Source organism: Phragmites australis, chromosome 21 (assembly GCF_958298935.1).
Source record: "Phragmites australis chromosome 21, lpPhrAust1.1, whole genome shotgun sequence".
In the NCBI taxonomy this organism is placed as follows: domain Eukaryota; kingdom Viridiplantae; phylum Streptophyta; class Magnoliopsida; order Poales; family Poaceae; genus Phragmites; species Phragmites australis.
The window spans coordinates 5,956,390-5,979,358 of record NC_084941.1 but is presented as its reverse complement, the minus strand read 5'-3'; the positions used below and the strand labels follow the sequence as shown (position 1 = coordinate 5,979,358).

The window sequence follows — 22,969 nt, the reverse complement described above, 5'->3', positions numbered from 1 at the left end:
CGCACAAGGTAGCTTGGTAGTTTTGTGAGAACTGATGAATGTCAGCTCTAGCTAGAATCAGCTGTACGCAAACTTCCCTATCACCATGACACAGTGTGACGGCATCTGCTTGTGAAGGAATTTGAATATCTGAACATGATACGTACACAAACAAGATAGATAAGCATAGATGAATTGTTTGATGACTAGTGGTTAGGTAATATAGCTTAAGAACTTTGGGAGGCACAGAAGAGTTGACCTGGACTTTTGGGGTTATTGGCTGATGATGACATTAAAGATTTAATATGAGCAATTTTTTTAGTTACAAAAAGTTTTTCTTTTTCTTTTGTCATGAAGCTAATTAAATTCCTGATGTCGTAGACTTGTACTGTTTCTCAGTCATGAAGCTTTTCTTTTTCTTTTGTCATGAAGCTAATTAAATTCATCGATGCTAGGAATTTGCCTGTGGCGTAGACCTCTGGCCTTTTGCCTTTGTCCTAGTCTCGAAGAAGAAACCTCACCTCATTTCCAGGAATTTCTGAAACACTTACACAGAATTCTACATATAATTATTGTTGAAATAATTCTGCATATAAAGTGTTACAGGACCGGTTTGTACTGAAGCAAAAGCAAGAACACTCCTCTAACAAGCAATCATGGGTGCTTGTGCCTCCTCTTCTCGCAGTAACATCAATTTTGCCCAGTTCTTCTGCTTTCTTCTACTAATTTCAGCTGATATTATGATACTTGATATGAGCACTTACTGTCTGGATTGTGGTTTCAGGTCGATCGGTCCAAGAGAAGAACCACAAATCCGCAAAGGTTGCGGCCGTGCCATCTTCTCCAGCGACAGAGACCGGCTTGCAACACCAGGCTACTAATGGAAAGCGCAGCCCCCCTGCTGCTGCCTCACCTGAGATGGACGAGAAGAGCAGCTTCAAATGGAGGATCGATGGCTTCTCCTCACTTCTTGCCAAGGAAAAAGGATGGACCAACTCCGGATATTTTGAGATCAAGGAGCTTAAATGGTAATCTACCAATACTGTTCCTTCTGTTACCGAGTGATCACAACGTTTTCTTGTCCATCTTCAGTAGAACATTTTGAAACCCGTTCAGGTTTTTGTCGGAAGATGAAAACGTGGTCAGAATTTCTTGATGCAATTCAAGTGCAACCATCTGATGAGCAGTCTTTTTGTATCTTGACCTGTTGGCAGGTACCTGCAGTTGAATCTGAAGGACAGAAAGAGTGGTGATGAAAGAGAATACGTTTCCCTTGTCCTTGTGCTGTCAAAAACTTCTGATCTGAAATCCGACATCATCATCGAAGCATCGTTCAAGCTCTTGATATACGATCAAGCATACGGAAAGCACAGCGAACATGAATGTAAGATTGCAAACATATGCCAATCTGGTACATGTAACTTACTAAGCTGATACCCGCACTGTTTGCTTCAGTAACATGCTGTCCCTGAAGAAAAAGTTTCAGTGACTTATGCTTGCACTCGTATGCCTTGTTGCAGTTAGCCACCATTTCCAGACTGAAAGCAATGGCTCCGGGGTCGCATGCATGATCCCCGTCGAGACACTGAAGAAACCCTCCTCGGGCTTCATCGTCGGCGACAGCTGCGTCTTCGGTGTGGAGCTCATCAAGCTCACCACTGCTAAAGCCAACCAAAGTTCAGAAACGCTGTTTGTTCAGAAGACAAACGGCTTCAGCGCCCGGGAAGTGTACACCTGGGACATTGACGACTTCTTGGCTCTGAACAAACGATGCTACTCACCAGAGTTTGAGATCGGTGGACACAAATGGTAACGCCACTAACATCTGAATTTGAAATGCTTGATATGGTCGAAAGTTTGTTGCTTCTGAATTCTCTTTAGCATCGGTGCTACAATCTGCATAATTGCACAGTACTAATTACTGAAACTTGTATGCATAATGCATTAGAAACCTGAACATTCAATGAGCAAGCCTAAGATGCTAGAACGTATCTGAAGTTCTCAACCCTTTGATCCATAATGAACTAAGTCAAGTCATGTCATCCTGTAATATGTTTAGGTACTTCAGCATGTACCCCTCTGGCGCCGACAACGGTGGGGAATTCCTCTCCCTCTACCTTCATATGGCCAAGCCGGACAGTTCCCTCCAAAGCTCAGGAGTGCTGGTAGAATTCAGCCTGTCCGTCAAAGACCAGGTCACCAGCAAACGCAATACAATGGCAGGTTTACCACTAGTACAACTCTGAAACAAATTGGATTAATAAACAAAAGCATAACTATTATAGCATAATCCAGATGTTCCCACTGATGGTTTACGCGTTAATTTCGCTTTTGGGGTTCGGGAAATGTGTGGGTGCGTGTGCGTGCAGGACGGTGCCAGTTTCGAGCAGCAAAGGAGGATGGAGAGGGCTGGGGATGGGCAGAGTTCATGTCGCTGAAGCTGTTAAAGGACGGGTTCCTTGTGAAGGGCAGGTGCTGCATCGAGGCAGATGTTGCCATAGTTGGCTCGTCCAATATGGAGTAGAGAGCCTACGACTCTTCTTCTGTGTTTGTGTGTGTCGCCTGTCGCGTCCAAATTGCAACAGTGTAGATGTGGCTTTGTTTGTTTGATGCTGTCTGTCTGTCTGAACTCTGAATTTTTTTTTTTTTTGAAAGAAGGACAAAGTCCCTTGCTCATGCCGGGATCCAACCCGGGTCACGAGCGTGGTGCCGTTGCGCCTTGACCATGATCTCGCATCGGGTCCATGAATGTGCTGAAACCAAAACCCAAAAATAATAGATGATGGATGCCTCTCCCCCTCCTCCCACTCCCTCTCCTCCGCCGTCTCTCACCCCGAGCTCGGCGTCCACCAACCACCCACACCCAACTGTCTTCCCGGTAACTTCCTTTCCCCTATCTCCTCACGCTACACCATTCCATCCTGGAGCTTCTTCCGTTGGACGCTCAAAGGTGTAGCGGTGGCTCAACAACACCCAGTTTCTGCATCTTCGGCCGAGCGGTCACCCGCGATGTCACATTTTGTGTCGACTACTGATGCCGGCCGGTTAACGGCAGCACAATAGGGGAAAGGCGTTCTTCTGGCTGCGAAGGGAGATCTGGCCCACCGCTTTGCGATTCCCTCTGGTTTCATGGCCACTGCTAGAGGCTCTCAGTCTACCGTCGCTCCCGATGGTCGACGTCCTGAAGCAATGCCTACCGCACATGAACGCTCTCCCCCTCACCAACTGGTTGCCCCCACCTTGTCCTCCGGGGCCGATGATGAGGGCTGGACCTTGGTCACTCCTCGACATCGTCGTCAGGGCCAAACGGGCCACCAACCTTCCGTGTCGCGCAACCGCAGCCTACCGGCAGCCCTCCACGGCTGTTGTCTTAATTGCTTGTCATGGACACACCAGTGGGTGGACTGTCATCTTCCACCATGGTGTTTCCGTTACAAAGGCTTTCGTCACCATGCCAAGGACTGCAAGCGGCCGCAGAGTGCCTCCTCTGGTTCAGTGGGGTCAGGCCATCGTCGTCAGTTTTGTCATGTCCCCTCTATTGGCTCCACACCCACGGGCTCTACGGATGCAATTGGCACCCTGCCTTGCCTTTAGAGCCCTCTGGCTGGCTCCACAGCGATGGGTTCGGCAGTGTTGGGACCCACCCAAACCTCCTCACCCCCGGTGACCATGCCATCTGCTTCGACGTAGATCTCCGCGGAGGAGATTGTTGTCCCTAGCTTAGTGTCATCACTGGAGCATTGTATTGTGCCGTGGTCAGACGATTTCTCCATCGAGGAGGGTTGGCTTCGTTGGGCGCTTTTGGAGTATGCCGATCGTGCTAGACGAGGATTTCAAGCTAACGAGCTGGCGTGCGTCCTCACGGGAAGCCTCGACATTTGAGCAGATGAGTTCAACATCAAGAGGTTCTTCTTGGACAATTTTCTGGTGGTTTGCTGCTCGCAGAGCGCGCCTGACACCATCCTAGCCACCAGCAGCTTGCCTGTGCCTAGAGAGGTCCTTTGGTTCTTCAGGTCATGGACACGTTTAGCGTTGGCGTCCGGCGGGTCGCTCTCTTACTCGGTCATCATCTCCTTCACTAGCATTCCCTTACACACCTAATCTGCCAGCACGGCTCAATGCCTTCTAGGTAACCACCACTGGGTCTAGAAACTTGAAGACGAAATAACCTTGGCAGAGCGGGACGATCTCTTGGCAAAGCCCAAGATTACAGTGCTCACCTCCTTACCCGTGACATGTTTGAAAATCGTGAAGCTATAGGGAGGATTGCAAAATGGGCTGCAAAGATCGCATCATTCATGATAGTTTTCATCGCAAGAATAGCGATGAAGTCTCAGGCATTAGCGAAGTTCGTGGCAGATTGGACGCCGCAGGCTGAAGCTCCAAAAGAAGTACCGTTAGATCCGGTTTGGATCGCATATTGTGACGGAGCCTGGGGGGCTCCGTGTGCTGGTGTGGCAGCAGTGGTGACTTCGCCTTTGGGAGTGAAGTTGCGATACGCTGCTAGGCTCGAGTTTCGATCGATAAACAACGTTGCGGAGTACGATGTAGTTCTCCTTAGCCTTCGTAAGGCACGAGCGTTGGGCGTCTGAAGGGTCTTGGTCAAGATAGACTCTAAAGTGATAGCAAGCCAAATTGACAAGACATTTCAGACGAAGGAGCCAGAACTAGTCAAATACATGGCAGCGGTACGAAGCATGGAAAAGCATTTCCTGGGATTTACAATCAAGAGTATATCAAGAAATGACAACTTTGAGGCCGATAACCTCGCAAAGGCTGCGGCGCAAATCTGCCAATACCGCATATGTGTTTTATCAGAAATTGAAGGTGCCAGCTACCGATGCCTCTTTGCAGAAGGCACGCTCAGTTGTTATAATTGAGAGCGAAGGTTGGCGCTCTCCCATAATGGCTTATCTTCGCGGCTACTATGAGCCCGAAGATGACGTCGAGGCGAAGTGCATGGTGCAGAGAGCCAGAAACTACAAAATTGTGGGAGCCGACTTGTACAAGATGGGAGTCTGTGAGCCGATGCTGTGATGCATATCCCAAGCAGAGGGCCAAAACTTGCTGAGAGAAATGCATGGAGGACTGTGTGGCTCGCATATAGGCACTCGAGCGCTCGTCGGAAAAGCATTTAGGCAAGGATTCTTTTGGCCAAAGGCGGTCTATGATACGGAGTGTGTAGTCTGAAGTTGTATCTAGTGCCAGTACTTGGCAAAGGGTTCAAACAGGCCTTCAACAAAGACACAGCTCATACCACCGATCTGGCCATTAACACGATGGGGAATCAACATTATCGGACAGTTACCAGCTGCCCCGAGGACCTTGCGTTATGCTGTCGTCGCAGTAGAGTACTTCTCCAAATGGGTGGATGGAATGCCGCTGGTGAATATAACGTCAAGAAATATCCAAAAATTCTTGTGGCAGAACATTGTCTACCGCTTCGGAGTTCCAAGCGAAGTGACCGTTGATAACGGCATGCAATTTGATAGCAAAGGGTTCAGACAATTCTGCGAAGACCTGGGAATCAAAGTCCACTTCGTATCATTGTATCACCCATAGTCAAATGGAGCTGTGGAAAGGGCAAACGACATCGTCTTTGCTGGTGTCGCAAGATGCCTGCAAGGCCTGCCAAAAGGAAAGTGGGTGGAAGAGCTGTCAAAGGTCTTATGGTCCGTAAGAACAAAGGTAACAAGACTGACGAGATTCACACCATTTCGTTTGCTCTTCGGCGAAGAGGCAATGAATCTAGAGGAATGTAAAAATAAATCATTTTGAGTCACGAATGAATCAGCCCAAAGCGAAGAATTGACATCAAAAGATGCGCTGGAGGAAATGAGAATACAGGCCGTCGAAAACTTGACCAGATATCAGGAGGAGACTAGAAGATGGAGAGACAAGAAAGTGTCCCCAAAGGAGTTCGCCCCTAGAGATTTGGTTCTACGAAGACTCACCAATACTTCTGCTGTGGAAAAATTGCAAAGTAGGTGGGACAGACCTTTCTTGGTGAAGAGGTCATTAAGGCCCGGATCTTATCACTTGGCTACTGCCGAAGGGGATGAGCTTCCGAACACTTGGAATGCCAACAATCTTCACAAATTCTATGTGTAGTAACCAAGGAAGATGTATTTGCATTGATGGGCGAAGCACACGAATCAACGCAGCATTTACGTAATTTTGTTTTTCTCTAATTTAATCAAAATAATGTACGGGTGTTGTACTCTTTTCCTCACAGGGGGAACCCTTCGTCAGAGCATGAGGTTTTTAACAAGACAACGACCTTTGTAAACCCTCTAATATATATGGAATTATCCCTAAGAAAACATGTACTTTTGTTGAGTTTATGCATAGTTCATTGTCAAAGTGTTGCAGGCCTTCGAAAAAAGGAAGCACACCCATCGCCAAGAAGCACACCAAGAACTCACCATAAAAGTCGAGGTATGGAATGTCAAAGAAAGACATCTTACCCTTCGACTTTGGACGGGTGCAAACCCACAGCAAAAGTTTGATCATTGGTCGCTTCGAAGTTGTCCATATTTTAAAGAATTTCTTTCCGCAGCATCTTTGCCTTTATGGCAAAGTAATTATGATTCAGTTACACATGAATGTCTGTAATTCTCAAAAAAAAAAGCTGAAGTGTTGCTCGACCTCAAAAGGCGGCGCGCCTCTCGGCTAAAAGTCGGAGGCTAAGAGTGCCTGCCCTCGCACCGAAGGCGAAACACACCTTCAGAATAAAAAGCCGAAGTGCTGCTCGACCTCAAAGGCGGGGCACCTCTCGGCTAAAAGTTGGGGGCTAAGAGTGCATTCCCCCACACCGAAAGCAAAACATACATTCGGAAGAAAATACCGAAGTGCTGCTCGACCTCAAAGAAGGCTGCGCACCTCTCGGCTAAAAGTTGGGGGCTAAGAGTGCCTGCCCCCACACCGAAGGTGAAACATACCTTCGGGAGAAAAAGTTGAAGTGCTGCTCGACCTCAAAGGCGGCGCACCTCTTGGCTAAAAGTTGGGGGCTAAGAGTGCATGCCCCCGCACTGAAGGTGAAACATACCTTTGGAAGAAAAATCTAAAGTGTTGCTGGACCTCAAAGAAGGCGGCGCACCTCTCGGCTAAAAGTCAGGGGCTAAGAGTGTCTCCCCCGCACCGAAGGTGAAACATACCTTCGGGAGAAAAAGCTGAAGTGCTGCTCGACCTCAAAAGGCGGCGCACATCTCGGCTAAAAGTCGGGGGCTAAGAGTGCTTGCCCCCGCACAGGCGAGACATACCTTCGAGAAAAAAAGCTCCTCGACCTTAGAAGGCGGGGCATCTCTAGAAAGTAGGGGGCTACGAGTGCCTACCCCCACGCCGAAGGTACAAGATACCTTCGGAAACAAAAAAGAAGAAGAAAAACAACAAAAAGGGAAAGCGAACAAAAAAGCATGACGTTAATCCCGAAACATGGGAAGTCTACAAAACAAAATGAAAATTTGACAAAATACAAGTTGAAGCCTGGATAACTATCGCCACAAAATGCGCAATAGCATTTATGATTAATAGCAATTGCGACGCGAAACCAAGGGAGATACATTACTAGTCCATTAAGTGCAAAGTAAGTGATTACATGATCGAGGCCACATAAAAAATTGACGCTTCGCGCGTGGGGCCGCCGAAGGTCCCTACGGCTTCAAAGTCAGGGGGATGGCGTTCTCCAAATGACGCTTCACGTGCATTGCTGCCGAAGGTCCCTACGGCTTCAAAGTCGGGGGGGGGGGGGGGGGGACGGTGTTCTCCAGATCACACTTCACGCGCGATCCTGCCGAAGGTCCAAATCGATGAAGGACCGACTCGATAAGCTCAATATATAATAACCAAACATAATAATCGTTTCAACATTCTTAAAATCATCAACATCAGGATCAACAAAATCCTTATATCATCGGCTAAAGCCAAATTGAAAGGCTATGCCTTGACTGGCATGAAAAGGCAACGCTGGATCCAGTGGGGATCCAGTGTAGGTAGATGAAGAAGTGGTAGACGAAGATGCATGCGAAGTGCTCCTGCCTTCGATATGTCACACTATTTGCGAAGAAGGCCCTCGGCGGTAACAAAATGGAAACTGATGGGGCAGGAACCCATGGTTATCGTCTTCCAGCTCAAGCTTCGGGTCGATGAGAATATGCGGAGGCTCAATGTCTCCACGCGCAATCCAACAGGACTCACGCTCAGCCCTACAGGTCTCTAAAACAGAAGGACTAAAAGACTTCCAAAACGCTTTAGAGTTGGCATTCCTTACATCATAAGACCTACACTTCGCTCTCCAGTACCTCTCGAAATCAATAGCTGGGTAGCGACGGTGGAAGGAATCCCAGCAAGACCAAGACATGAAAAAATTGCCCCGCATCATAGTGATGGGAACAACATCTTTGGCTACCTGTGCAGTGTCCGAGGGGAGCACCTGCGCAGGGAGCGAAGATAGTCAAAACATTTAACAATAAATAAAAGTGTATATTACAGAATATTTCAATTGATAACAAAATGTTCAAAACCCAAAATCATGCTTTGCACTTTCTTCACACCTTCTAAGGTTCTTCGGCCGTCGTGGTCGTCGCTTTAGTGGAATGTTCATCCTTCGCTTTCGCCTGCAGGAAAAAGGGTCCATGAATGCGCAGACAGCAGAAATCATGATTAAAAAAAATGTACTCGCTGGCGATTGATTTTCGCCTCCCGGAGGGCGAGCTCGCGGCCATATTTACACTAGTAGTTGGTGGTGAATGACCGTGCAGTGGCCTTCACCCTCGACACAACCAAAGTTGACATGTCCGATGGGTAGCAGAAGGTTGGTCTTTGGAGCGCAATATGATGGTCACAGCCAGTCATCTCAATTGACTGGACTAAACTCCTGGCTGAGACCATAGCGCAGAAGTCACCGTACAGTTGGGCCGTGAGCAAAAGGCTGCCGCTGATTTTGCAGATCCAACCAACGAGGCCACCCACCCTGGCAAGGTTAAGCGAGGGAGGCATGGCCGAAGCACCAATCCCATTGAAGGTATGGCTAATCACTTCGCAGGCTGCAATGACCTTCGGCTCAAGCTCTTCTAGCATAATGAGGGCGCCTTCAGATAGTGCCTTTGCCTCTTCCAGTTCTTCGCGCAATCACTACGCTTTAGTTTTTTTAGCGTTGGAGAGGGCTTGCAATTCCGAGACCTGAGCTTCAGACACCGTCAGATTCTGATGAAGGGAGGTGACTTCTTCTACGCTCTATTTGCCCAAGCGAAGGGAGCCCAATTCGCTCATCATGTGAACTCCCGTTTTTGGTCCTTGGCCTTCTCCGCCCGGACCTGAAATAGATCCCTTTGCGCCTCTGCATTTTTCGCGCGGGCCTCGAAATGCTCCACCTGCTTGCGCTGTGCAAGCGAAATATGTATAGCCTGCGATAGCGCAGGTATGAGAACGAATAAGCAAGGAGAAGTTGTAGGACAATAATATATATATATATACCTTCACAATTGCCACATCGGAGGTGTCGATTAGCTCGGCAGTGGGCTTTCGCGCAAGAGAAATCTCAAGCTCAGTCAAAACGAAGGTGCTAAATATCTTCTTTGCATCATTGACCTCCCCCGAGCTTGGCTCAAACAAAGAAATCTTGAAACCTTCGGCGTCAATAGCCTTCACGTCAAGTAAGCCACTATGACTCATAAGCCCCTTTCCGCCGCGGCAGGGCATGGGCGGTGAAGTATTCTCCTCTTCAGTCTCTGTGGCTCTGTGGCCTTCAAACGACTTGTCCTTCGAGGAAGAACTCAAAGATGAAGAGGTAGACGCCGATTCAGCTTCGGCTTCAACATTCTCTGCTCCTTCGACCTCAACTTCCCCCACCGCTGGCTTAGCGGTCACGCGTGGGTCCGAAGGCTCGTCGTTGTCATCACTAAGAATTAGCGTGGGAAGGTCCACGCGCGCACAAAAGGACAACTTCGGTGAGGAGGAATAAAGATCCTGTGTGCCTTTCAAAGGCTCCTGTCGATGGGGCATAGCTCGAATGGCCAGTGAGCCTTCGGGAGTAATTCCTCGCACAGATCGTCGAAGGCCACTTCACGAGGTCTCTTCCTCAGGGAAAGTGCTTTCTTCTTTTTGCCCCCTTGTGGCGAAGGGTTTGCAATTCTTCGCTTCCTCTGGCTGCCTGCAGCAGGTTCTCCGCCAGCATCGGCGGTCGGGGAGCCTTCTTCGCCCTGGCCTGGTAAGGTCTTCCACAAAGCAAGCAATGTAAGCAAATGACAGAGCCAAAGTGCAGTTAGAAACATGATAAAACATAATACCTGTGAAACCTAGGAAATCGGGATGGGGGCGGAAGAGTCCCTCCTGCCCTTTGTCACCGAATTCCAGGATGGTCCAGTCCTGGCTAAGGGGCCATACCCCGGATGCCATGAACTCTTCTAAGAGATCGCGCGTGGTCAGATGCTTCGTGCACCTGGCGAAGGCCTCAAGTGCCGCCCTCTGAGGGTCCTTTAGCTGTACATCGGGGACGCAGTTCCCTTTTACTTCTTCGCACTTGGACACAAGAAACTCCTCTCGGTCCACCTTGTGGTAGAACCACCATTGTGTCCAGTCCTTCGGCCATTTATTTTTGTACACCACGACTAGCGTGGCCAGGCCAGCGTGATAAGTAAACTTCAAGCAGCCATAGTGAGCTTCACTTTGCACGCTTCACGCGAAGACCAGTTTCGGCTGGTGATGAAGCCCGTGGGCTACGACGAAGGCCCTGGTTGATCCCTTCGCTCCTTCGGAACGGGCAGGCAAAAAGGCCAAGCCGAACAATGGCGTTCGGTATTAGCTGGTGGCGGTAGACTTCAAACAGTTTCAGAACCTTCAGCACCATCTCATCTCAAGGAAAGCAAAGCCCTGCTCGGAAGTAGTCGACGAAGACAATGGCTTCGTCATCTTCGGGCTCTGGAGTCTCTTGGCCCTTCGGGAGTCTAACCTTCGAAACATCACTGATCAAACCCTCTCTCACTAGTCCAACCAGGACTTCATCGTCAACCTTAGATTTTCCAATCCAATAGGTCTTCGGGCGGTTTGCCTTACCTCTCGGAGCCATTCCCACTGGGTTTTGGAAAGAAAGGTGACTGTGAGAGTCTTCGTACGAGAGCTGCAGCTTTAGCGAGTTCAAGCGGTAAAAATCGAGCCGCTGCGTGGAGCATATTTATAACGGTTAAAAACAGGGGTAGCGGCAGTTAAAACGAGACGCGTCGGAAGTTGAACCGTGATCGTAAAAGACGGTTCAACATGAAGCGAAGATATTTAACGTCATCGAGCCGGCTATTTTGTGGGGGCAGAATGGTCATGCCACTCCCTAATAATAATAATAATAATAATAATAATAATAATAATAATAATAATAATAATAAAGATGAACAACATGAGGGGGCTATCTGCTAAGAGGTTAAATGAGCCCCCAAGGGACTTCGACGGGCCGAAGGGGACGGCATTGAGCTATATTATCCGATTCATAGGCTTGTCCCTTCGAAGATGAACCTTATCTGTAGGGGGCTAATGTTGGGGGATGATCTCTCGTACCCCTTCGGATGGCGAGTCGAAGTCCACCGGTGACTGAACACTGATGAATATTGCAGTGGTGTTTTAGGAAGTGCAGGTGAAGGCTCTCGCGGGCCTTCGGACGGAGGCCGAAGGTCGACCCGCGGCGCCAAGAATCAGCGCAACGAAGTCTCTGGCGGACCTTCGGATGGAGACCAAAGGGTGACTCGCGGCGAAGCGTCGAGGCTGGTCGAAGGTGCCCTGAAGGCGTCGAAGCCCATGTAGCTGTCTAGGGTATAATTGTAAATGTGTAGATGTACTTGATGGTACCAAAATGCTCCCGAATATGCCGGAAATGTGGTAGTTAGGGGGTAAAGCTGTAAATCATAGCCTGGAGTGGTTAAGTACGAGCTATAAATAGACCATCACTATAACTGAGGTGATGAATGAATTAAGATTACTTCACTCCTCGGATATGTGTCGCACTACAAAGCCTTCGGCTTTTCCTCTTAACTGAAGGCCTTCCCTGTTGTTCGGTGACTTAGATTCCAACAACGACCAAACAAAAGAATCGAATTGAAATTTCCATTTCCAGTTCCACATGAATCTGAATTCAATTCATCCAATCCAATCCAGCAAACTAAACAGAACATAAGAGAAGATCAATAGGCTTTATATGCTTTTCATCGATGACAAATTGTTTCTAGTCGGGGACAAAATATTCTGAGCGTCCATTACTGACAACAGCTCGAGAGGGGATAAATTGGATCGTTCTGTGATAATGGAATAAAAAACAAAGCTTTGACTGCTATAGTTTAAAAGGTACTGCTAGGATAGTTTACCGTATGATATGGTGCTTGTGTGGCGGAAGCCGATGCCAGCTCATCGAGAAGGACAGGCTACCTAGTTGATCCTACCAATCATATGCTTATCTTAAAGATTAAGCTATATATGTACAAGTATGAACTAATTTAAACTGTGAAACTAATTCACTAAATCAGTTATAATTTATTTGACTATACATGCTACACAGATAACTGTAGTAATTCTAGAGCTACTTACAACAAACCCTAACTTCCAGGATGCAACATCTCCTGGATCAGTTATCTAGACATAGAACACTATTATTTAGTCCCAGCTAGACTTTAGATTAGCAACAATTTTTTATGGATTCATCCATTCCCGGCGTGCAAAAAATACAATGACAATCAGGTTAAATCAGCCTGAAAGCCACATAAGCACCATGTTATGGAGGCTTCAGACTAAGGGAAAAAAAGACTAAAGGGAGTGTTTGATAAACCCTAAAATTTTGGATGTGACAAATCACAATCCACATATATTCAAATTGCACCTCGGCAAGGACAAGACGAGTCAGGCGGCATCAACCTAACGTGTGACAAGCATTGTCGACCGGATGTGCGGCGAGTTGCGTGGAGGGGCGGCGTGTGGTGTTGACAGGCGGGGGTGACGGGTTGGCGGCGGCGGATGAGAAACTTTGATCACCTAAGGTCGCGAGGTCATTTCGTGGAGGCGGTGGACAGCACATGTTCAAACTATTTATCCAATGGTATTTCCACATAAATATTATTGAAGTCGGGTACTCTCGTTTCAGCCACACGCAAAAGCCAAAGAACCTGTCCAAGCTGAGCTTCTCACTTCCAATACAAATATGGTTTTTGTGGTGAATTTAAGAGAAGCCGCTTTTAAAAAAACATGGTTGTTTGTTTGGGCTTTCAGCTTCCAGAGGTGAGGACTCGGAAAAAAAAACACAAAAAAAGACCTTAACAATTTGCTAAAGAGAAGACACGTGGACTTTTGCACAAATACAATTTCTTTTTACTTGTTCTCCCTTTCTCCTACCACTCTGCCTTCTTGTGATTTTATCTATTAACCTTGATCCTTCCCATCCGTCGTCACCAGAGATGCAAAGATCCAAAGAGCCATGATCGAGTGCATCAAAGCCCTGCTTCATTTGCCCTTGCACCTCCATAAAAACCCAACCCCCTTGCTGTTAGGGGCTTAGGGCTTTGCTCCGATCCTCCGACCTCCACCGAGGAAGCATTGCAAGGTGATCTTAATCTCCCGCACATCCCGATCTTTCCCATCGTTTCTTCTTCTGATCTGCAGGAAAGTATGCTTCTTTGATGTAGTGTGTGCTGTCGTCGTGTTCTGTAAGTACACGTCGATCTCCATGATTTTTTTTTTAATGAAACCAGCAGGAGGACTGCCCGTTGTATTAAATAAGAGAAAGCCCGATGGGATACATAGAGGTGAATTAAATGGAAGAAATAAAGGAAAGAACTTGAGCACCATGTAGTGTCGCCTGATCTTAGTGGTTCTGGATTTTTTAGGATTAGAGGACTTGGTTTTTGCAGTGTTAGTTCTTGGCTTTGTTGAAAGAGGGGTTGTTCAATCAAGGAGGAAAAAATACAAAGTTTCAGGGACCGCAGGGAACAAAGAAAAACTAGAACCTGTGATCCGACATTAGACGGTTTGTTCATCATTTTTCTTTTGAAGTTTTAATCCACCCACTACTCTGTTTGTGGACTTGATTAGTGGATTCTAAGGTTTGTGGTATCTTCAGGGACAGTAAGTTCTGTTTTTTAGACGCATCTGTTTTTTAGACGCAAGATTCTTGACTCTGCATTTTATTGGCTTATGGCATGACGACTGATCTCACTTGCAGAAGATTTCTGGGAAGAGGAAGTGGTAGAGCTATGGGCAATTCTTGTGTCACTGGTGCTGGTAAGGATTTTTCTTTTTGAGCTTCTTCTGCTTGTTGCTTGCATTGCTCTCTAGGACGTTGTTCACCATAGTGCTGTTGGTCGATTTCTATTTTATACTCAGATAGTTCCTTGTATGACACATTCAGATGGAACTGGGATATTTCCTTGCATAAATAAAAGTCAGACCACTGGAATTAGAGCACGGGGAGTTGCATCAATTCTGTATCCAGACCACCCTAAGATCCAGGATCTCCAACCTAAGGTGAGAATTCCTCACAGTTTATGGTCCTGCAGACCACAAGACTTCCAAGGAATTCATTTGTGAATTGGAGTCAATTTGTGACAAGGTGACACTGCCCCTGCTTATTGGAGGAGATTTCAACCTCACCAGGGAGCCCCAAGATAAGAACAATGGCAACTCAGACAGAAGCCTGATGGACCTTTTCAATGGTTTTATCGGGGCTTTTAACTTAAGAGAAATTAAAAGATCGGGTCCCAAATTCACTTGGACTAATAAACAGGTTGTGCCGGTGTTGGCAAACCTGGACAGGTTCCTAATGTCTAATGCTTGGGAACAGAACTTCTCCTTGTGCCATGCATGGAGCCTGACTAGGGTTTCCTCTGACCACAACCCAATTTGTTTGGATTCAGGAGAGACTGGGGTTCATAGGTGTAGTTACTTCATCTTCGGAAGACAATGGCTTCTGATGGACAACTTTAAGGAGCTTGTCAGCCAAAGATGGATGGAGAAGAAGAGAAGAAGACCAGAAAATGCCTACTCAATGGACAAATGGCACAAAAACCTCAGTGATACCAGGCAGTTCATTAGAGGATGGAATAGACAAAGGGTGGGTCAATACAACAAACAAAAATCAGACCTGCTAACTCAGATGGCCATGCTAGATGAAAAAGCAGACTCCGAAGGGCTATCCAAGGTGGATTGGGAACTTAGATACAAACTGGAACAAGAACTAGAGAAAATCATCTTCATGGAGGAGATCACTTGGAAACAGAAATGTGCAAGAACAATGGTTATGGAGGGGGACAATAACACCAGATTTTTTCACCTACTTGCTAATGGGAGAAGGAGGAAGAATCTGATCCTGTCGATGGAAACTGATCAGGGTCCAATCACTTCCCAAACCCAGCTTAGGGAACATATCTATGACTTCTACAAGAAGTTATTTGGTGCTGATTCAAGAGACGGCCTGGTGACTGCTGAATCTTTCTGGGTCAACCACAACAGGAGGCCAGAGGATGAAATAAACTCCTTGATCCAACCCTTCTCTGCCGAGGAAATTGAGATAGCCTTCAGGGATATGAAGGAAGATTCTGCACCTGGTCCAAATGGCTTTACTGCGACCTTTTTCAAGGCCTTTTGGGAGTATGTCAAGGAGGACATATTTGAGATGTTCAATGACCTACATGTAGGCATATTGGACCTCAAAAGGTTTAATTATGGGGTGATAACTCTGATCCCTAAAGTTAAAGAAGCCAATACCATCAAGCAATACAGATCTATTTGTCTTCTCAATGTAGACTTTAAAGGCTCTACTAAGGTCCTCACCAATAGACTGACCCTGGTTGTCAAGGAGATGATTGGCCCAAGCCAAATTGCCTTCATTAAGGGCAGGAACATCCTGAAGAGTGTGGTAACTCTGCATGAAGTCATCCATGAACTCAGAAGAACAAGGATGCAAGGGCTGATAGTGAAGATAGACTTTAAAAAGGCATATGATAAGGTTAATTGGAGCTACCTTGAAGGCATCATGAAAGGAAAAAGATTTCCCCCGAAGTGGATTGAATGGATTATGCAATCTGTCAAGGGTGGCAGAGTGTGCATTAATATAAATGGTCAAAGGGGGCCATTCTTTTGACCTTACCAAGGGCAAAGGCAGGGTGACCCTCTCTCCCCTTTGCTTTTCAATATTGCAACTGACACTTTGAATGCTCTGATGGACAAAGCACCTTCCAAAGGGCTACTACAGGGAGTGGTTCCCCATCTGATTCCTGGAGGCATCACCTATGTCCAGTACGCTGATGACACCATACTTATGATTGATGGATCTGACACCTCCATCCTGCATCTTAAGATCATTCTATATTGTTTTGAATGGTTGTCTGGACTCAAGATCAACTTCCACAAAAGTGAGGTCTTTGCTTTCGGCGTGGTGCAGGAGGAGCAGTATAAGGTGGCCAACATGCTTAACTGTAAACTGGGTGCGCTGCCTCTAAAACATCTAGGCATCCCTGTCTCTGATCACCACCTGGGTTATACTACAGCTACTGAGGCCCTGACAAAAATGAACAAAAGATTAGACCCATGGAAAGGAAAAAACCTGTCTTATGGGAGCAAGCTGACCCTAACAAACTCATGCCTAACCAGCCTGCCCATGTACACCATGGGATTCTACCTCCTCCCTAAAGGGGCACACAAGAAGATGGACACCATCAGAGCAAGGTTCTTCTGGAGGGGTGCCGAGGATGTAAACAAATACCACTTGGCTAAATGGGAAGCTATCTGTAGATCTAAGGACTATGGTGGTCTGGGCATTCTGAACATAAGGATCATGAATGACTGTCTGCTGGTCAAATGGATTGCCAAGATTTTCTCAGGGAAGGAGGGGACCTGGCTCCAACTCCTCAAAGGCAAGTACATGCCAGACGATAACTTCTTCACCTCCAAACAGAGAGGGACTTCGCAGTTTTGGCAGGGTCTGCACAAGGTCAAGCACCTTTTCCATTGGGGGGTCAAGTACAAAGTGAACAGAGGCAATAAAGTTACCTTCTGGAAGGATGTATTGCTGGGTGAAACCCCTCTTAAAATCCAATTTCTGGCCTTGTTCAACATGTGTTATGATCCAGACGCCTTGATATCTGAATGCTACGTGGACAGTGAGTGGGAGATCCATTTTACAGTTTGACAGAAAATGAAATGCTCCAATGGGAGGAGCTGCTACTCAAGCTACAAAACATTCAACTAAATGGGACAGAAGATGAGGTGGAATGAGTCCTTGACAAATCAAGGAGATTCACGGCTAAATCCCTATACAGGTTCTTGACCTTCGAAGGGGTCATCTGCAGAGAGGCTAAGATGATCTAGGTGACTAAATTACCCCTTAGGATCAAGATTTTCTTGTGGCAAATGCTCCACAACAAACTGCCAGTGGCCTCCTCTCTTAAGAAAAAGGGTTGAAAAGGGAGCAAATCTTGTTGCCTATGTGATAGAACGGAGGATATCGAGCATGCCTTCTTTGGCTGCGCTCTCGCATAGTTTGCATGGAGTGCGCTAAGAGATTCCTTTGGTTGTAATGGCTTCCCCACCTCGGTGGCCGACTTATGGGCAAGTTGGCTTCCCAAGCTGTTTAACATCACTCAAAATCTAGGGATTTTCCTCTTTGCAGATGTGGCTTGGGCGCTGTGGAGGACGAGGAACCTTATGGCAATCGAGAAGAAGCTCCCCAAAAGGTCAGATGAAGTTCTGATCTTAGCTGTATCATTCGTACAAAAATGGAGTATCTTTTTTCATGAAGATGATAAAATCATGGCGGACAGCGCCTTGACCCAGCTTCAGGGTGGCTGCATGACTTCAATCCGACTCCCAAACCCGTTTCTGATGTGGGCGAAATCTGACTAGTGCAGTCGGCTCAGATTGTAATAGGCTAGTTTTTACTTTTAGTCCTGTACTGCTCGCTAGTATCCCTAGCTTCTCTGCTTGACTTTGCGTTCGTCTCCGTTTCGCTGTATACTCTTTTATTGGCTTTCAATACAATACAAGCCGAGTTATTCTCCTCTAAATAAAAGTCAGACAAAAATAGAATTGTGGTCCTGTATCAGTTTTGTGTTCCTCCAAATTCTCCAAGGAGAAACAGAAACGTCACCCCATATGCTGAGAATTTTTGGCACACCTAATGTGGTTCAACATATAGTTCATAGGCCACCATCTTGCGCAGAAAGCAAGAGCAACAACACTAGGCTACAATAACGGATTGTCATTGGCACCGCTTCGTCTTGCACTACATGGAATTTTCATCTTTGTTTGTACTACTAGGTTAGCTATTGCCGTGATCTTTTATATGGTTGTTACCTCTGCACTGCTGTTTCAGGCCGATCAAACCAGAGGCAGAGCCAGGGATCTAAGGTGACACCTCCCGCCGAGCAGACAACCTTCAAGTGGAGCATCGATGGCTTCTCTTCACTTATCGAAAAGAGAGACAGCTGGGCAAGATCCAGAGTTTTTGAGATCATGGGCCTGAAATGGTATGGTTAGCAGACTGCTCACAGTTTTGCTGCATCACATATTTCATATAACTATAACAGTTTATGGTAGAGAAGGTTTTTACCCCTTTGGTGTACATTTGCTGATCTTCCAACATATTCATGCAAGTGGGACAAGCATGCGACTGGTGTCTTTGCCTTTTTGGAGATCATGTAGTATAAAGATTGTACATATAAAACCTTAGTATCAACTTTGTTCTTATCGTTCGTGAAAACCCGAGTGGCTTTAGAAGTCTGGCCAACATTGAAAACCTGCTATTGATCTCTCCCTAAGCATATAGAAGACTTGTCTCTTCGAGGAGAAAGCATGGCAATAGGCATCCATCTCATGAACAGGTTCACTGTTCTCTTTACTTGTTTGCAGGTACTTGAAACTGAATCTGTGGGACCGAAAGAGTGGCGATGAAAATGAATATGTTTCTCTTTGGCTTGAGCTAGCGCCAACTTCTGTGAAGCCCAGTACTATTGTAGAGGCATATGTTAAGTTCTTGATTGTTGGGGGAATTGTTATTATGGACCCCGACGTCCCTTGGCCCTGAAAGTCTGGGCCCGAAGACCGCCAGGCTCCGAGGCGGTCTTGGAGGTGGTCCCGGAGGCTTGGAAGATTCCAAGCCTTCGAAAAGATCAACCAAGAGGATGCCCGCAAGCCGTCCTCCACGTTCAGTGAGGTGACCAACATTTAATGTTAGTGTAGTGGTAGCCGTCTGATACTATGGCACAAGTGGTGGCCGCCTGACACCATAACACAAGTGGTGGTCGCATGACACCATAACACAAGTGGTGGCCGCCTGACATGATGGTGTAGTGCGGCGCCGAAATAGACCATTTGTCACTAGGATAATCGTCTTACTAGCCGTATAGATAATTACTGGGCTAGCCTATTTTCTGGTTGTACAGTATAAGACATATACCTATGCCTACCTCCTAGGGGCACGTTTATATATTCACACTCAGTATATCAGTATAAATATAGATCCTTGGCCATCAAGCCAAAGGGGAAAAAGATTATCCAAACAACTTGAGTGTCTCCTTTTTCTCCGCTTTTCTTTCAAGCTTGAGCCATTTGTGTGACTTGGCTCTCGTCACACTTTGTTTTTGGAAGATAATTTTTTTCACCAACAGTGACGCCGTCCGTGGAGAGAGAATAAGTGTAGAAACACTAGGAGATGTAGGATGCCACCATGCGACCGCCGCACCCAAACACACGCTTCGCCAACACCAGCCCCTCCATAGGCCAAAACAAGAACCCTGGGGCCAACGGCGGTTCGGACGCGACCCTGGCCATGATTGACACCAGGGACCTCTCCGGTCTAGGGGTCCTGCGGCGGCAATAAGGTGCAGACCTTGGGGCATCCCGGGGGGCTGCGGCTGAGGCAACGGTCGCACAAGCTGCCGCACCCGACCAGCAGGCACACATAGAGATTCTCATGGCCCAACTGGAGGAGCGGTAGGCAGCCTTGCGGGCGACCCAACTACCTATCCGCACGGTCGTTGTGGCACCCATAGCAGCCAACGTTGCACCGGAAAGGGCTTCGGGGACCAACGAAGGCCTTGTCCTCACAGCACATCATCACCACACGATGTCCATGGTCGACCAGCAGGTAGTGGGGCTTCCGACCCGTCAACGCGAGTCCCCGCTCATCTACTCCGACTCTCCTCTTCAGGCGGACCTACATGACATACCCTTCTCAGACGGGTTTCGGACCCCAAGCTGCCTAAATCCAAGTGTGATTCAGACCCGGAGGAGTTCACTCGCGCATGCGCCCTCGCCATCAAGGCCAACGGAGGCAGGCACGCCACCATGGCCAAGTGTTTTCCTCTTTCTCTGGAGGGCTAGCCCTCCAGTGGTTCTAGGTGCTTGAGCCCAAGTCCATCTATACCTGAGCCCAACTCAGAGACTCCTACTACAACAACTTCCAGGGTAACTTCATCGAGCCAGTGACCTTGGGGAGCCTATATGCGATTAAGCAGTAGACCCTCTGGTAATACTTCTGGAGGTTCGTCCAAACCAAAGCTCACGTAAAGGTTTGGGCTGGTGGATGCGTGCGCAAGAACTCGAGCTGCAAAAACGGAGGTGCCGAATGAGAATGACGCTCGTTCGCAATCATGGAGAGGCAGAACCGGTCGCCACGGCGCTCCAATACCAAGACGTTACTTATCTCCAATACCGATCGGACAGGCGCGATTACATCACCCACTGCACACTGCATTTAATGATCTCCCTCGTAGGTAACGTTACGTATTCAGCCTGCACCCCTGACCGGCATTCCAACGTTCAGCATCATCAGAGGACTGAGGGCCCGTAACCACGGGCCCAAGGATCACCGGAGGCCCTGCTCCGGATACCACAGGGATAGCTGCACCGTTGGCCAACTTCGCGAGGGGATGCTGTTGGGGAATCACTATTATGGACTCTCGACGTCCCTTGGCCCTAGAAGTCCGGGCTCGAAGACCGCCAGGCTCCGGTGCCCTCTGGGGCTCAGGGCTCCGAGGCGATCCCGGAAGTCGTGCCTCTGGGGACCCAAAGCTTTCCAAGCCTTCAAAAAGATCAACCATGAGGGGGCATGCAGGTGTGGCCGTCTGACACCATAGCGTAAGTGGTGGTCGCCTGACACACTGGTACAGTGCGGCGTCGAAATAGACGACCCATCGCTAGGACAACCGTTTTACCAGTCGTATAGATGATTATTGGCCTAGTTCACTCTTTGGTTGTACAACATAAGATATATACCTCTGCCTATCTCCTAGGGGCACATTTGTATATTCATACTCTGTATATCAGTATAAATATAGACTTTTGGCCATCAAGCCAGGGGGAGATTGTCCAGACAACTTGGGTATCTCCTTATTCTCCACTCTCCTTCAAGCTTAACCATTCGTATGACTTGGCTCTCGCCACATTTTGTTTTTGAAAGACAGTTTCTTTTACCAACATTGATATATGACCAATCACATGGAAAGCACGGTGAACATGAAGGTACAGTAGCAAGTAACTCCTGATAGAAATAAAATAAACAGGAATGCTTTGTGCACGTCGACTCAAAACCTTCCTACTCTCGGCCTTAACTTACAACTTCTAATGTTTTTGTGTTTTCATTTAGTCTTTTCTCCGACAATATTTGCGTTTTTGTTCACGAGTATTTTTTCTGCAGCCATTATTTGTTTTGGTCACTTGCTGTTTCTGAAGAAAAGAATTGACTTATGCTTAGAATATTTTATGTGCAGTTAGCCACAATTTCCAGACCGCAAGCACCGGTTCTGGGGCCTCATGCATGATTCCCCTCGTGAAACTGAAGGAGCCGTCCTCCGGATTCCTCGTCAACAACAGTTGTGTCTTTGGTGTCGAGTTCCTCAAAGTTATCAGTTCTAAAACCAACAGTATGTCAGAGAGGCTGTTTGTCCTGAAGATGAACACCTTCAACTAGGACGAAGCTTACACTTGGGACATTGACGACTTCTTCGCACTGAAGAACCAGGACTACTCTCCGGAGTTTGAATCCGGCAAATACCAATGGTGGTAGCATCTTCAGCTTTGCAATGCTTGACTGAATGCTGTTAATATCATCTGAATTTTCTTATCATCTTAAGCATGGTTTTATAATAGTTACTGCAGTGCACATGAAAATTGACCATTAAAGACTAGCATGGTTATTTATATACTGTATCATCAGCTGAATTGCGCTCGATGCTGTCCTACTTGCAGGTCAATCAAAATATATCCAGCTCATGATGGGAAGCACCTATCCCTGTACCTGAACATGAAAACACCAAATACTCCCCCCAAAGACTCCGGAAATCTGGTAGAACTTAGCTTATCCATCAAAGACCAGGAAAATGGAAAGCACCAGAAAATAACAGGTTTGCCTTTTAGCAGAGATTTTGTCGATGCACATGAGTCCGGATGCTAAATTATCATCACATAGTCTCAACTTGCTTTGTGGGGAAACGTAGGCCAATGAACAAGTTCATGACGCCGGAGGATTTCAAGGACTCGTCGAATGGTTATCTCGTGAAAACCAAGTGCTGCATTGAAGCTGAGGTCGCGATCGTTGGTTCCTCCAATACGAACTAGAGTATTTGCATGGTGCGTGTGTGCTCGTGTTTCTTTGCTTATTTGAGCCGAATATGCTGAAAGCGCAAACGGCAAATAAGGTTCAGTTCTTTGCCTCTGTCGTGTCATGTTGATGCAGTGACATCTGCTGCCATCAATTTGTAATCTTAAAATTATCGATCCTTCAGACGAAGAAACCGAATTCCAAAATTTTCCACTATCGAGTTCTTGGCTTCTTGCTGATGCATACTCGGGTCACTAGTTATATCTCTACTATAGTATCATGAAATGCCATATCCGTTGCATCTGTGCGGTACACATGAAACCTTCGTCCATTTCTGAGAACTGAATAGGAATGCAATCCTTGCTTGATCGGCTATAAAGCCTTCCCTGTCACCCTGACACATTGGGACGGCATCTGCTTGCGCAGAAA

General features: G+C 47.1%; 2 protein-coding genes across 6 annotated transcripts; both read left to right on the top strand.

Moving 5' to 3' along the window:
* Nucleotides 1–442: 442 nt before the first annotated feature.
* LOC133902962 (uncharacterized) lies at nt 443–2,781 on the top strand. The gene is made up of 6 exons (XM_062344291.1): nt 443–663; nt 764–1,007; nt 1,194–1,363; nt 1,500–1,788; nt 2,039–2,202; nt 2,349–2,781. Exons 1-6 carry the CDS (start codon nt 636–638, stop codon nt 2,501–2,503), a joined length of 1,050 nt encoding a protein of 349 aa, XP_062200275.1. The 5' UTR covers nt 443–635; the 3' UTR covers nt 2,504–2,781.
* A 10,429-nt stretch (nt 2,782–13,210) lies between these two features.
* Nucleotides 13,211–22,751, top strand: LOC133903546 (uncharacterized). Of its 5 annotated transcripts, none has more exons than XR_009907284.1 (6): nt 13,239–13,549; nt 14,168–14,226; nt 18,314–18,467; nt 21,711–22,002; nt 22,189–22,343; nt 22,437–22,751. XR_009907284.1 is itself a non-coding variant. In XM_062344966.1 (4 exons), the coding sequence occupies exons 2-4, from the start codon at nt 14,199–14,201 to the stop codon at nt 19,022–19,024; spliced, it is 357 nt and encodes a 118-aa protein (XP_062200950.1). In that variant the 5' UTR covers nt 13,211–13,549; nt 14,171–14,198; the 3' UTR covers nt 19,025–19,514. The 5 variants fall into 5 exon arrangements, 3 of the variants coding, with proteins under 3 accessions (XP_062200950.1, XP_062200949.1, XP_062200948.1); XR_009907283.1 differs by having other exon boundaries at nt 13,245–13,549; nt 21,711–21,999; XM_062344966.1 differs by lacking the exons at nt 21,711–22,002; nt 22,189–22,343; nt 22,437–22,751 and adding an exon at nt 18,850–19,514 and having other exon boundaries at nt 13,211–13,549; nt 14,171–14,226.
* The last annotated feature ends 218 nt before the right edge of the window (nt 22,752–22,969 follow it).

Coding starts and splice junctions, on each gene's coding strand:
- LOC133902962 (XM_062344291.1), top strand. CDS start 636: ATGGGTGCTTGTGCCTCCTCTTCTCGCA. Junction 1,364..1,499: donor AAAGCACAGCGAACATGAAT/GTAAGATTGCAA, acceptor GCCTTGTTGCAG/TTAGCCACCATTTCCAGACT. Junction 2,203..2,348: donor CAAACGCAATACAATGGCAG/GTTTACCACTAG, acceptor GTGTGCGTGCAG/GACGGTGCCAGTTTCGAGCA.
- LOC133903546 (XM_062344964.1), top strand. CDS start 14,145: ATGACGACTGATCTCACTTGCAGAAGATTTCTGGGAAGAGGAAGTGGT. Junction 14,227..18,313: donor TTCTTGTGTCACTGGTGCTG/GTAAGGATTTTT, acceptor CTGCTGTTTCAG/GCCGATCAAACCAGAGGCAG. Junction 18,468..18,849: donor GAGATCATGGGCCTGAAATG/GTATGGTTAGCA, acceptor ACTTGTTTGCAG/GTACTTGAAACTGAATCTGT.